Source organism: Lutra lutra, chromosome 12 (assembly GCF_902655055.1).
Source record: "Lutra lutra chromosome 12, mLutLut1.2, whole genome shotgun sequence".
Classification (NCBI taxonomy): Eukaryota; Metazoa; Chordata; class Mammalia; order Carnivora; family Mustelidae; genus Lutra; species Lutra lutra.
This window is the reverse complement of record NC_062289.1, coordinates 88,209-104,047: the sequence shown is the minus strand read 5'-3', so window position 1 is coordinate 104,047 and position 15,839 is coordinate 88,209. Positions and strand designations below refer to the sequence as shown.

General features: G+C 48.2%; 1 protein-coding gene across 1 annotated transcript in view; it reads right to left on the bottom strand.

Moving 5' to 3' along the window:
• Window positions 1–750: 750 nt before the first annotated feature.
• The window catches only part of PARD6G (par-6 family cell polarity regulator gamma), an 80,966-nt gene continuing 65,877 nt past the window's right edge, over window positions 751–15,839 (bottom strand). Inside the window, exon 3 of the mRNA XM_047697730.1 lies at window positions 751–3,304. Coding sequence (XP_047553686.1) covers window positions 2,508–3,304 — 797 coding nt within the window. The 3' untranslated portion in view covers window positions 751–2,507. The remainder of the gene's footprint in view (window positions 3,305–15,839) is intronic.

Here is a 15,839-nt window from a genome sequence, read left to right as displayed (position 1 = left end):
TGATTCCTGGACAGCTTCATCACCCGCTTCCAGGTGGGCTCCTCTGGACAGCACCATATGCCCCAGGGTTGGCCATGTGGACTACTGGGTCAGGGAGACCTGCACTCCCTCCATGCACCCAGGGGTGTGTGCCTCACACACAGGCAAGCCCTGCATCCCCTCCCCCAGCACCGGCAGCTCCATCTCCTCGGAATGTGCGGGGGGATGGGCCAGCTTTTGGAGGTTCCCCAACTGTAAACTGGAGAAGGCACTGAAAGGGTTAACTTGATGAATGCCTGTAGAAAGCACATTTCTTCCCGGAATTCTTGGTCCTTGCTGCTATCACCATAGCATCTGATGATTGAATGAGTACATCATGGTGCTATTGCATTGTATGTTTACTGATGTCAGAGCGAAAAAGCTTGAATGGCAATTTTGCAAACCTGGGTGTATTTAGGACGAGCTGATAATAAATATTTAGAAACATTTTTCAAAAGGACTTAAGAAGTTTCTAGACCTAAGACACATCCATCTCCCATCAAATACAATTATAATTTAGTTATTTGGAATGACCTACTACCTGTTTGAGTTTGAGCTCATTTTCTCATCTGTAATGCTAATTGGCTCATGGAGCACATGTGATGATTAAGTGAAAAAAATATGGCACATGACAGGTACTTGGTAAATATTAGAGGAATTCCATTCTGAGGGGCAAGTTTCTCCTCATCACTAATAATCTCTCCAGTACTTAGAACACAAGTGAAAAATATTAAATGTAACGAAAAAGTTTTTATTCTTTGATATATAAAACCAAGAAAACTTTAATGTGTAATACATCATAGTTTTTTTTTTTATTTAAGAAGAAAAAGGCAGAAGTGAAGATATGGGTACAAAAATACACTCAAGCAGCTGTCCCAGAAATTCAGAACTCCTAAGATTATGAACAACAGAATACAAGTCTCAGACGAGGCTTCTTTTTTTCTTTAAAAAATTATTCACATTTGCTTAGCTCAAACATGGTAAGAAACGTAACTTTCCTTCTTGGTAACAGATCCCATTACTCAACAAGATATTCCATAACCAGCAATAACTTAGTAAAAGAACATTTCATTGTGATAGTAACTAGCATTAAGTTTTTGGTTCTATAATACTTATTGTAGTAAAAAAAAAAACAAAACAACCAAAACCACAAAAACACTTCTGACTGCTTGGGTGCCAGAAAAGATGCTCATATGTTCACTGGCGCCCATAAATCTGGGTGTATCTGAGCTCTCGCCCCAGACCTCAAAGGGAGAGGCACCTTTGGTCTTCCCTGTGTTTAGGAACAAAAGCGCACAAATAACAAAATCAAACATAGGCGTGGCAGACCACAACTACTCAAAAGTATTTCTGCCCAATAAATAGTTTCCAAAAGAAAAATAATTGGCTTTTACACTTAATGGATTCAGCAAAAGTGAAGATGGTGAGATTCTGTTTTCCAGTTGGGGGCCTGAGCATCCCGAGGCAGGACAGTTTCGCCACTGAGCAGCAGGTGGTGCCGGACCACAGGAGGAGCCGCTGCGCTCGCCGCCCGGAGGCTCCTAGAAAAACACGTTATTTGTAGGAAAGCTTTACTGGGCCAGAGCCTAGTTCTCCAAGTGAAGGGGTCCTGTTTCTTCCTGGACATCGGACTCGAACAAAACTGAGTTCATATAAAATTGGATCAAATGAGGAAACCTTTACAACGACTAAATATATAAATATTGCTGAAGATCAAAGCGAAGCGACAATGAATTTAATCTTCGTAAAAATCAGGTTCCAAGCGACTTGTTATTTAAAAACCGAGACAACAGAAACTGTACATCCAGACGACCGCGAGCTTCCCGGGCCCGCTGGAGGCGCGTGGGGGCGCGTCCGTCCTGCCCGCGGCCAACACCTCACAACCGGCCTCGGACTCTGTCGGAGCGCAGGGAAAGGCCACACGAGCATTTTGTCCCGCGGCGCTGGCTCGGCCCGAGGCTGGACACCGGCCGCCTGCGACCGCCCGCATGCACTGGCCTGCTCCGGGCCGGTGGCCTGCCCCGGGGACGCTGGGGCGCTCTGCACCCCGGTTCGGAGACGAAGTGCGCGTGGGGGGACCCTCGCCTCGGCCGGGCCTCGTGCGTCCGGGGGTGAGACCGGCCTCCGCCTGCTCGCCTCCCCCCTGCGCTCCCGCCGGGCCCCCAGGGCTGACCTCCGGGCTGTGTCTGCAGAGTCACATGGAAACCGCGGATTTACTCTTCTTTTAAAAAGGTGATTTTAAAGCTTCATTTATGAAAGTCGTTTGACAGCTTCCACTGAAATCCCTCCTGCGTGCTGCCAGGGGGAGCCGCGCCCCGCACCTGGCTGGACACGGGGCTTACGTGAGCCTCCCGTGGTCTGCGGAGAAACAGCAGAAAAACAGCCTTTGTCCGTTCTCCACAGGGGTTCGGGCCGCGCCGGGCTGCGGGAGAGGATCCGGATCCCGCCCCCGGAGCACAGCGGCCGCGCGCGCCGAGCTTGTCCGGGGCCTACAGCGTCACGGCCGGGCCGTGCTCCTCCACGGCGCCCGGGGGCAGCGGCAGCGCCAGGCTGTGGCGCGGGTCGGCGCGCAGGGAGCTGAGCAGCCGGTGCGCGGGGCCGTCCCGCACAGACGCCGGGCCCGCGCCGTTGACGGGGGGCCGGAGCGCCAGCCGCGGCGGCTCCAGGACGCCCTCGAGCACCACGTCGGGCTCGTCGTCGCTGTCTGCGTCGTCCGGCTGCAGGGGCAGCAGCGCGGGGGCGGAGGGCAGGCTGTGGCGGCTGGCCGCGCTGTCCGACGAGCGGCCCGAGCTGCCCGACGCGCGGCTGCCGCGCACCACGTTGTTGCGCTGGTTGGCCGGCTTGACCGTGACGATGAGGTTGTGGCTGTTGGCGATCATCATGTCCGTGACCTGGTCCAGCGTCTTCCCGGCCACCTCGATGCCGTTCACCTCCAGGACCTCGTCGTCCACGGCCAGCAGCCCCGTGCTCTCGGCCAGGCCTCCCGGCACCATGCGCGAGATGAAGATGCCCGGCACCTTCTCCAGCCCCTGTGGGGCGACGCGCACGCTCGTGCCGTCGCGGATGTAGAAGCCCAGCGGCTTCTGGCAGCCGTGCCGGTACAGCCTCACGCGGCGGTGCGTCTCGGGCAGGATGTCCACGTCGATGATGGACGACACGGGGCGGAAGTCGTGCGGCAGGCCGATGTGCAGGTGCGCGCGTCGGCGGGGGCCGTCCTCCCGCAGCGCCAGCGCCTTCCTCCGGCGGGACAGCGAGCCGGCCCCGAAGCTGCCTTGCTCGGCCTCCTCTGCAATGGCAGACGGGGCGGTCAGGACGGGGCCACAGGGGTGGGGAAGCCCCCAGGGGCACCATGACGCCTGCGCGCAGGGGCCGCCCGTGCCCGGCAGGGCCGGCCTCTCCGCTGCTGACCCGGCGGCGGCTCCTGCACCGGCCCTGTGGCCCCGCGGAGCGCTGAGCGGAGCGCGCCCCAATCCCGTCCCGTCTGTCCGCTAACTCCCTGCGGCGCTCACCCCCTGCCTACGGGGTGCCAGTTTGTATCACCAAACCTCACTTTTTGGGGAAGCCTCAACCTCCAGGCTGGTACCCTGGGGTCGTATTTTGAGTTGTTTCATGGAGTCCACAAATATTCCTGGCATCTGTTGAGCTGGCCCCAAGGGTTCAAGTCCCATTGCCTCCCTACAGTTAGCTCTCTGGAACTCTCCAAAACCACCCACAGGAAACCAACAAAATGACCGAAAGGCGAAGAGGCAGAAATAAGAAACTGCAGTCAAGAGAACTGACAATAGATGGAAAGTTTAAAGGTGCCTGATTGGATGCTGGGAAGAGGGCAGAGCAGGGAGCACCAGGAATCTCTCCCCACCCGGGCAACGACCCCAGGGGCAGACCGTCTGATGGGACTCTTTGGGGACCGTGGGGTCTGCCGAAGCCTGCCACTGTCCAGGAGAAGTCGTCAGTTTGGGTCTCTCCGAGCTCTCAGCACGGTCGCAGCCAGCCAGCCACACCGTAGGCAGCTGTGCACGTGTTTCTGGAACAGCCTGCAGACGCCAGGTGGGCAAGGACCTGTCCTCCCAGTAGCAGGGTCTACGCTCTGACACTGACGGTGGCTTCCCATCACACAGGTGCCGACACCGAACCTGGCGGCCATCGCTGCTGCCCCTCCAGCTCCAGCGCTAGCGACACCAAGGGCATTGAAAGGGCAAGGGCCCCCTTGGCCCCCTTTTGGGAGCCACACATTAGGACGTTCAGAAACAGCTGCATAGGTGGGAATTAGGAAGGGACTGTGCGTGCCCACGGAAAGGCTCAGACAAGACCCGAGGAGACAGCAGCTTACACCTCAGGCTGGTTCTCGGCACAGAGACAGCCCGCCGACAATCAAAAGAACTTCGACAGCAAAACAGCAAACTCTGGGGAAGGGGGAGAATCCGATTTCCAGAGTCAACACATTATAAGACTTGAATGTCCAGTGGTCAGTCAGCCAAAAAATCACAAGACACACAAGGCAACAGGAGAGTCTGGCCCACTGAAAGGAAAAAGAGAATTCAACAGAGTCAGTCCCTGAAAAAGACCTGAGTCAGATCTACTAGACAGATTCTAACACAAATGCCCTGGGACAATGGGGTAAAATGTAGAGTAGGAGGACCCTGAGCTCACCTCCTCCGAGGGACACACCAAGGCATCCACCACACAGACAGCGACTCACCCTGAGAACCACTGGAGGCTGGCAGAAGGGCTCTTCCATAGCCAAGGACAGAAGGAAGAAGACACACCAAGAAGGGCAGAGCAGGAAACCAATTCCTGGCACATGACCCACCAGTGTGAGGGAGAGCACAGGGGAAGAGCTCGTCTCTGAGGACTGAGGGCATCAAGCCCCAGGGGCACCCCCGGCACTAGGGACCTGCACTAGGAAGGAAGCCCCCATAATGCCCAGCTCTGAAAACCAGCGAGGCTTAACCCTGGGAGCTTTGAAAACAAGTGGGGCCTCATTCCAGGAGAGCAAGGGCTAGAGGATGCCAGCCACTGCCCTGAAAGGTTTGAGCCCTAGGTCACTCGGTGCCAGCGCAGAGACGGCAGTTTGAAAAGTGCCTGGAGCTCACGTGAAGGAGCTTCACGGACGGATGTTAGGGCGTGTACCAGAGGGGCAGGGATCCGCAGGCGCTTTCTCTGGGAACGGAAGTGCTGGCGGGCACCACTGTTCTTGCTCTCCTTCCACCTAGCTTGCCAGGCACCACTTCCAGCACGCTCCGTCTAACCTGCTGGTACTGTCTCCCCTGCCTTGGCAGGACCCCTGCCCCACCAAGCAGCCCCACCTGCCACACCCCAGGGGAAGTCCCCAGCTGGAACTGACAGCCCTCCAGAGGGACTCTTGCCCCAAGGAGGGGGCTCAGCTCCACCTACCAGCAGACTCCCAGCAGTCCGGGCCCCATCGAAACAGGAGTGGCCTGCGTAGGCCACATGGGGGACAGCCTTGAAGCACATGGTTCTGGTGACCAGAGGGGACTGTGGCCCTAAAGGATGCATTTTATGTGAGGCTACTACTTTCAAGACCAGAAGATGTAGCTGGTGGACCCTAACATATAGAAATAAACACAGAATCAGACAAAACCTTAGAAAAAGACCTAAAGAAATGGCGATAAAGAACCTACCTGATGAAGAATTCAAAGTAATGGTCATAAAAATACTCACTAGACTTTAAAGAAGAGTGGATAAGCTCTGAAAACTTCAATAATGAGATAGAAAATTACATCATATAATGAATATGAAAATTATAATGAAAATTACATCACAGAAAATGAATGAGATTAGAGGATGCAGAATGGTTCACTGGTCTGGAAGACAGACATGGAAAGTACCCATGCTGAGAAACAAGAAGAAAAAAGAACTGAAAGATGAGACTGGTCAAATAAAGATAAAAAATACAAGATAAAAAAGATAAAAAGATTAAAAAAATAAAAAATAAAAAAAAAATGTGATCCATATACACAATGGAATATTATGCAGCCATCAAAAGAAATGAAATCTTGCCATTTGCAACGACGTGGATGGAACTAGAGGGTATTATGCCGAGCGAAATAAGTCAGAGAAAGACAACCGTCATATGATCTCTCTGATACGAGGAATTTGAGAGGCAGGGTGGGGGGTCATGGAGGGCAGGGAAGGAAAAAATGAAACAAGATGGGATCGTGAGGGAGACAAACCATAAAAGATTCTTTTTTATTTATTTATTTTTTTATTTTTAAAGATTTTATTTATTTATTTGACAGAGAGAAATCACAAGTAAGCAGAGAGGCAGGCAGAGAGAGAGGAGGAAGCAGGCTCCCTGCTGAGCAGAAAGCCCGATGTGGGGCTCGAACCCAGGACCTGGGATCATGACCTGAGCCGAAGGTAGCGGCCTAACCCACTGAGCCACCCAGGCGCCCCCCATAAAAGATTCTTAATCTCACAAAGCAAACAGGGTTGCTGGAGAGGGTTGGGATAGGGTGGCTGGGTGATGGACATTGGGTATGTGCTAGGGTGAGTGCTGTGAAATGTGTAAGCCTGATGGTTCACAGACCTGTACCCCTGGGGCAAATAATACATTATATGTTAATAAAAATAATTTTAAACAAACAAACAAACAAACAAACAAAAACAAAGATAAGACAGGAAGCCCCAGACAAGATAGGCCCAAAGAGGTGCACACCATGACATGTGATAATTAAAATGACATCATTAAAGAGAGAATCTTAAAAGTAGCAAGAGAGGGGCGCCTGGGTGGCTCAGTGGGTTAAAGCCTCTGCCTTCGGCTCAGGTCATGATCCCGGGGTCCTGGGATCGAGCCCCGCATCGGGCTCTCTGCTCAGCGGGGAGCCTGCTTCCCCCTCTCTCTCTGCCTGCCTCTCTGCCTGCTTGTGATCTCTGTCTGTCAAATAAATAAGTAAAAAATCTTAAAAAAAAAAAAAGTAGCAAGAGTAAAACTACTGGCTACATACAAGGGATGTTTCTGCAGAAACTTTGCAGGCCAGAAGGGAGTAACATGACAGAGTCAGAGTGCTGAAAGGGAAAAAAAACCCTACAACAAGAATACTCTATCCAGCAAGGTTATCATTCAGAACTAAAGGAGAGAGAGAGTTTCCCAGACAAAGGAAAATTAAGAGTTCATAATCACTAAACTGGTCTAATGAGAAATGTCTGACAGACAGAGATCACAAGTAGGCAGAGGCAGGCAGAAGGAGAGGGAGGAAGCAGGCTCCCCACTGAGCAGAGAGCCCAATGCGGGGCTCGATCTCAGGACCCTGAGATCATGACCTGAGCCAAAGGCAGAGGCTTTAACCCACTGAGCCACCCAGGCGCCCCTATTCCCGCAGTTCTACGTGGGAAGTTCCTACCTCAAGAAACAAGAAAAGTCTCAAATAACCTAAACGTACACCAAACAAACAAACAAACAAACAAAAAACTATTAAAAAAAAAGCCCAAAGTTAGTATAAGGAAGGAAGTAATAAAGATCAGAGTGAAAATAAATGAATTAGAGACCAGAAAGACAATAGAAAAGATCAATAAACTAAGATCTGGTTCTTTGATAAGATAAACAAAATTGACAAACCTTTAGTCAAACTCATCAAGAAAAAGACTCAAATAAATAAAATCATAAATGAGAGAATTTAAAACTGACATCACAGAAATCCAGAAGATTATAAGAGATTGTTATGAAAAATTATATTTTGACAAATTGGACACCTAGAAGAAATGGATGAATTCCTAGAAACATGTAATCTTCTAAGACTGAATCAGGAAGAAATAGAAAATCTGAACAGACTGATTACTAGTAATGAAATTGAATTGGTGACCAAACTCCTGACAAACAGGTAAGTCCAGGACCAGATGGCACAGGTGAATTCTACTAAGCATTTAAAGAAGAGTGAATACCTGTCCTTTGCAATCTCTTCCAAAAAATGGAAAAGGAAGGAAAACTTCAAAATTCATTCTTGAGGCCAGCATTACCCTAATACCAAAACCAAAGACACTACAAACAAAAAAAATTAGAGACAGATGTCTCTGATGAACATAGATGTGAAAATCTTCAACAAAATATTAGCAAACCAAATTCAACAATACATGAAAAGGATCAAGTTTTGTTTCAGGGATGCATGGAAGATTCAGTATCTGCAAATCAATCCGTGTGATGACCACATTAACAACATGAAAGATAAAAGTCATATGATCACCTTAATGGATGCAGAAAAAGCATTTGACAAAATTCAACTTCTGCTTATGATAAAAACTCAACCAAGTGGGTGGAGAGGGGATATACCTCAAGCTAGTGAAGGCTAGATATGACAACCCACAGCTCACGTCCCATTTTCACTTTCCTTGTAAGGTAGGAGACAAGTCAAGGATGTCCACTTACCAGTTTCATTCAACACGGTACTGGAACCCCCAGACGGAGCATTTGGACAAGAAGATGAAGTAAGGGACATCCAAGTAGTGAAGCAAGACGTAAAACGGTCACAGTTTGCAGATCACAAGATCATATATATAGAAAGCCCTAAAGACTCCACCAAAAAACTATTAGAATAAATGAATTCAATAAAATTGCAAGGAACAAAACTAATATGCAGGAATCTATTTGTTTCTCTACACTAATAACTAACTAGCAGAAAGGGAAATTAAGAAAACAGTCCCATTTATACTTGACCCCAAAAGAGTAAAACACCTGGGAGTAAAGTTAACCAGATGAAACTGCTGTACACTGAAAACTGTAAGATACCGACGGTAGAAACTGAAGAAGACACCAGTAAATGGATAGATACTCCATGCTCGCAGGTGGGAAGAATTAATATGGTTAACATGTCCACACCACCTAAAGCAGTCTATAGATTCAACGCAATTCCTACAAAAATTCCAATGCCATTTTTCACAGAGATAGAACAACCATCCTAAAATTTATATGGGATCACAAGAGACCCCAAAGAGCCAAGGCAAACTTGAGGAAGAGCAAAACATCACACTCCCTGATTTCAAACTCGATTACCGAGCTCTAGCAAACCAGACTGTGTGGTGTTGGCACCAGCACACACATGGGCCGATAAGCCGGAGCAGAGAGCCCAGAAATAAACCCGTATATGTGGTCAACTACTTTATGACAAAAGAGACAAGAATATGCACTGGGTAAATGACGCTATCCTCAGGAAATAGGCCAAGAAAACTGGACAGCCATATGCAAAAGAGTGAAACTAGACGACTTTCTTATACCATCCATTACAAAAACACCAGGTGGCGGGTATCAGAGAGGGCACAGAGTACATGGAGCACTGGGTGCGGTGCAAAAACAATGAATACTGTTATGCTGAAAAGAAATAAAAAATTTAAAAAAAACCCATTAATTTGAAAAGATACAAGCACCCATGTTTATTACAGCACTATTTATGATAGCCAGGATGGAAGGAGCCCAAGTGTGTGCTGACAGATGAATGAATAAGGAAGATGTGGCATATATACACAGAACAGAATACTACTGAACCATAAAAAGAATGAAATTTGGCCATCTACAGTAATGTGGATGGACCCTGAGTGCATTACGCTAAGTGAAAGAGGTCAGAGAGACACAAGTGCCACATGATTTCACTTGCACGTGGAACGTAAAAAACAAAAAAACCCTAACAACAACAGCATGTGAAGTAGAGTAGTAAATACAGAGAAAGAGCTGGTAGTTGCCAGAGGGGAGAGGGGAGGGGACAGTGTGAAAGACGTGGAGCAGATGAGTGTACGAACCTCCAGTTATAACATAGACAAGTCCCGCCAACGCAAAGTACGGCACCGGGGATAGTCAGTAAGACTCTCGAGTTTTATGGAGCCACGCACTATGGTGACCCTGTAACAATGTAGACAACTGCTGACCCACTGTCGTATGCCTGAAAATACTGTAATGCAACTATTCCAAAATCACTAGGGGGATTCACTGTTAGATATGAAGAGGCAGAAGGAATCAGTGAACTTGAGTAGAAGACAAAGATGTCATGTCTGAGGAGCAGAAAGGAAAAAGTCTGAAGAACAGTGAACAGAACTTAAAGAAAATCTGAGGCACCATTTAGGAAACCAACATGTGCATCATGGGATTCTCAGAAGGAAGAGAAAGGGGAAGAGGAAACAGTTGAAGAAGTAGTGCCTGAAAATTCCCCAAATTTGATGAAATGCATGAGTGTCAACATCCAAGAAACTTGGCAAACTCTCAGGTGAGCTCAGATCCACAGCAAGACAAGTTACGATCGACCCGTACAAAGACAGACTCTTGCAAGTGGCATGAAGGGAGTCACGCAAGGGACCGTCATCACATTAGCACTCGTCTGTCCTTAACACTTCCCATCAGACACTGGAGGCCAGGAGCCAGGGGGCTGATCTGGTCAAAGTACTAAAGGGAAAAAACCAAACCTGTCAACCAACAGTCCTGTATCCGGCATACTGTTTTTGCAAAGAAGGAGAAAGGCACACATTTCCAGAAAAATAACAGCTGGGGGGCTTTGCCTCACTCGGACCTGCCGGGCGGGAGCTGCTCCGGGGCCGGCAGGGAGAGGAAAGATGCCGGACGGCAGCTGAGGGCCACTGAGGAGTATCCGAGTCGGGGTAAGAACGCGGGCTATCGCGAGCGCTGCCGTTATGATGCCACCGGTCCAGTCTGCAGCTGCTCTCCTTCCTTCTCCATGACTTCGAGTCTAACACCTTTAAGGAGAAACATCTGGTCTAAAAGCTGGCATTACTGTGACTTTGGTTTGTGACTTCAAATCTTGTCTTCTACATAATGTAAAAGACTCACGCATTTACCAGAATTATCAGTTTATGTTCTTGGTCACACAATGTATAAAGATGTAATTCTGTGACACCAACAACTCAAAGAGAAGGGGCAGAACTGTTTTACTTTGTTACTGAAGTTCTGCTCTTATAAATTAATATTCAAATGTTATTTCCGTGGGAAGTGAGATGGAATCCCCATGGTAACCACCAAGAAAACAGTTACAGAATAGACAGGAAGGAAATTAGGAAAGGATTTAACACTGCCTGCAAAAGATTTAACTGGAAAGAAGAGAGAAACGCAGTCACTCAGGGACAAAAAAGCTGCAGGGCACATAGAAAACAAAAGGCACAGGGACAGAAGTCAGTCCCTTCTTATCAGCAGTTCCTTTATATGTAAATGGATTTTACTCTCAAACCAAAGATCAGATTGGCAGAATGAGTAAAAACACAGGAACCAACAATATGCTGTCAACCAGAGGCTCACCTTTGACCCAATGACACCGGCAGGTAGAAAGTGACAGATGGAAAGAGGCTCCATGGCGGTAGTAGCAAAAGGACAGCCGGCCCGGCTCTACGAACGCCAGACGAAACAGACTCCAAACAAAAACCTCGCATGAGACAAGAGACAAAGGACATTATAGATTAACAAAGCGTTCAACAGAGCAAGATCGAATAGTTACAAACGTTGACACACCTAGTGACAGACCATCAAAATATACGAAGGAAAACCCGACAGAACTGGAGCAGAAACCATTCTACAGTAACAGCTGGGACTTCAGTACTCCTCCCCAGGAATGGAGACAAAGACCAGACAAGAGAAGTCGGCAGATAGAGGGCTTAACGCAGTAAAGCCAAGTAGATTTGGTAGAGAAATACAGAACAGTGCACGCAGCAAGACGAGCACGCGTGATCTTCTCAAGGGCACATGGGACATGTTCCAAAATAGACCGAATGTTAGGCCACAAATTAAGCCTCAACAGATGTTAAAAGATAGATATCTTGTATGCAAAGTATCTTCTCGGACCACAACATGATGAGGTAGAGATAAGGAACATAAGTAGAACTGGCAAATTCTCTAAAATGTGAGAACAAAACACAACTTTATAATGAGTGGATCAAAGAAGAAATCAGAAAAATCAGGGAAAGAAATCAGGGAAATCAGAAAATACTTAGAGATGAATGAAAACAAAAACACAACATACCAAAACTTAGGGAATGGAGCAAAAGCAGTCCTAAGAAGGAAATTTATGGTGATACATGCTTGCATTAATACCAAGAAAGATCAAATCAACAACCCAACTTTACAACTTAAGGAACGAGAAAGATAAGAACAAACTAAATTAAAAGCTCCCAGAAGGAAGGGAATAATGAAGATTAGGCCAGAGATATATGAAGTACAGAACAGAAAAACAGTAGAGAAAAATCAATGATACAAAAAGTTGGTTCTTCAAAAAAGATCAACAGTATTCACAAACCTTTAACTAAATGAACTAAGAAAAAGAGAAGACTCAAATTACTAAAATCAAAAATAAAAGTGGGGACATCACTACCATTTCTACACAAATAAAATGGATTTTAAGAAAGCATTATGTATAGCTGCATGCCAATAAATTGGATAATCTAGATGAAATGGACAAATTTCTAGAAGCACAAAACCTACCACCACCTACTCAAGAAGAAATGAAAAACTGGATAGCTCTGTAACTAGTGAGGAGATTGAATCCGTGATCAGTAGTCTCTTAACAAAGAACAACCCTGGACCTGAGGGCTTCACTGTGAATTCACCCAAACATTTAAAGAAGAAATAATACCAATCCTTCCCAGACTTTTCCAAAAATTCAAGGAAGAGAGAACACTTTCTAATTAATTCTAAGGCCAGCGCTACCCAGATACCAAAGCCAGACAAAGATACCACAAGGGAGAAAACGCCACAGACCAATATTCCTTCGATCACTGATGCACAAATACTCAACAAAATACTTAGCGTTTAGCTGTATATTAAAAGGATGGGACCAAGCGGGATGTCCTCCCAGAATGCAAGGATGGTTCTAAATGTGAAAATCAAGATGACACACCACATAAACAAAATGAAGGGAAAAACACACGATCATCTCCATGCAGAAAAAGCATTTGACAAAATACAACACCCTTTCATTATAAAAACACTCAACAAAATAGGAGTAGAAGGAAACTATCTCCACATAAAAAATCTACATCTACGTATGAAACATATATAGCAAACACAATACTCAATGGTGAAAAAAAGCTTCTCCTCTACGAGCAGAAAGAAGACACACACTCTTGCTTTTATGACATCTACTCAACACAGTACTGGAATTCCTAGCCAGAGCCATTAGGCAAGAAAAAGAAATAAAACACATTGAAACTGGAAAGGAAGAAGTAAAATCACCATTTCTGTTTGTAGGTGATATGATCTTACATGGAGAAAATGCTAAAGACCCCATAAAAAAGCTGTTGGATCCAATAAATGAATTCTGCAGAGCAGCAGGGTACAAAGCCGACACACTAGAAGCAGAATGATCTGAAAAGGAAATCACAAAAATAATTCCATTTAAGATATCACCAAAAAGAACAGAAGACTCAGGAATGAACTCAAGCAAGGAGGTGATTTGTACAAGGGGAGCTACAGAGCAGTGCTGAAAGAAATTAAGACATAAATAAATGGAAACACATCCTATGGCCCTGGAGTGGAGACTTAAATGGCTCTGCATCAGGACTACCCTAACTGCCCTGCAGATTCAGTGGAACCTCATCAAAATCCAATGACTTTTTTTTTTTTTTGTAGAAACAGTAAGCCCCCCACTAAAATTCATACCGAATCTTGAGAAAACTCAAAACAGGCAAAATAATTCCCTAGGTGAAGAGAAACAATGGAGGACTTACACTTCCTGGTTTTAGAACTAACCACGAATCTCTGTTAATCAAGACAGCAGACCCTCGGGGTGGAGGCAGACACGCCAGTGGAAGAGAACGGAGAGCCCACAGGGAAGCCCTCACAGGTGTGGTCAGCGGGGAGAGGAGCACCTTCTCAATTAACAGCGCCAGGAAAACTGGGCATCCACAGGCAAAAAGTGAAGTTGGACACCCACTTGATGCCACACACGAAACTTATCTCAAAATGGATTGAAAATCTCAACCTAATGTAGGACCTGGAACTCTGAAACTCAAGAGAAAATGCAGCAGAAAAGCTTCAGGACACTGGATATGGTGGTGGTTCCCTGAATGCGACACCAAAGGCACAGGTAACAAGAGTAAGAAGACAACTGAACTTCACGAAAATCTTTAAAACTCTGCGCATCAAAAGTGCCATCAACAGAGTAAAAGAAGGTAACCTGCAGAATGGGAGGTAATGTTTGCAATCGCACGTGTGACCAGGATCTATATCCAGAATACAGAAAACTCCTAAAACTCAGTCACAGGGTCCCAATTCAGAAATAAGCAGAGTTTGTAATCTGTACAAATATCAAAGAACTCCTGTATACCTGGTATGCACTTATGGTGCACCAACTGTCTAACTGAACTAGTAAAATGTATGTCGACTGTTGCTCAATGAAAAGCACAGCTGCGGCGGTTCCATGTGTACTGGTGAGCACTGGACTCTGAAAGACACAGCTGTGGCTACGGCAGGAACAACAACAAAAGGCAAAGGACTGGGAAATACACTTCTCCAAACAGGACACACCAATGGACAGCTGCTTGCCCACAGGCCCAGACGGTGGCTGGGCTCTGTTGAGTGCCCGCACCCACCCTGTGACATCTTCCGGGGGCCACGGACACCGGCCGACAGCTTGGGACAGTTCTTCCAAGCTGGACCCCAATGGTCGGCAGGCACAGCGCCCCTCACGGAGCCGCAGGCACAGGACCTGAGCAGGGACAGAACCGGGTCCTCTGAGGCAGGTACAGCCCTCCGCCAGGCCATGACAGGCACCAGCTGGAAGGCCAAGTCCATTAGTCACTCCATTATACCAGCAACCGAGTTACTGTCATTTCTCACCCACACTGATGTGCCAAGGGCCAGGATTTCCGAGAAAAGGAGATTTTGCGGTCGTATTTGTAATGGATGGATTTGTGGCGCTGTCTGCTGCGGACGGGACCGATGGCTGGGGTCCCCATCACACGGGCGCACCTGTGCCGTCTGTGCGGTTGGTGTCTGATAGAAAGGGTCCTGCTGCCCACACTGCCCTGGACTCTGTCATCGTGTGGCAGGGTCTCGGCTGCTCTCACGGGCAGCGTGTGTCCCAGCTGGCACCTGGCCTGTCTGAACCTATGCTGTCAGCAGATGCTCAGGGAACTGCTTGCCTTGAGGAAACCGTGAAACTAGTGAGGCCGGCGGGACCCCACACACAACTGCTCCAGAAGTGCCTGAGAAGTGCCCGGCCTCGGCTCCCGGGGCAGCAGCGGGCGGGTTGGTGGGGGGTAGGGGTGGACATGCAACTGGGAGGACAGGGGGCCCTGGGCCCCGAAGCTGCTGGGGTGTGGCTCAGGGCCTGGGACAGGGTGCGTTCCCCCAGACTAAGACCTGAGCCCCAGTGCGGGCCTCAGCTCACCCTCACAGGCAGGTAGCTCCTTGGTGACCCACACCAGAGATGGCAGCTCCCATGGACGGGGACTCTGACTGCATCTCCATTGACAACAGATCAGAGCATCTTGCCGAGGGCGGGGCTCCAGAAACACTTCTGGGGGGCTGCGTGCTGCCTGGGCTCACCGGCCCGCATCCCTTCTTGTGGGGGGCCCGGCTGCTGGGGAGCTGTGAGCAGGACCCCGGCACACTGGAGGCCAAGCCCTTGCTGGGATGCTGGCCAGCCCGAGCTGCGGGGAGGACAGGCCAGCTCTGACCAGGGAACATGACAGTGTGCATCTGAGTGTGTGAAGGGTTTAAGCACAAACACGGGCAGAGTGAGAGCTGTAGCAGCCCCCACTCCCTCAAAGCTGCTTGTCTTTGAGCCCCTGCTGACCCGACTCCCACGGGCACGTCCCCCCCATGTGGCCTGCTCGGGGTCTGTCACCGGGGCTGGGCCCATGGCATGTGGACACTC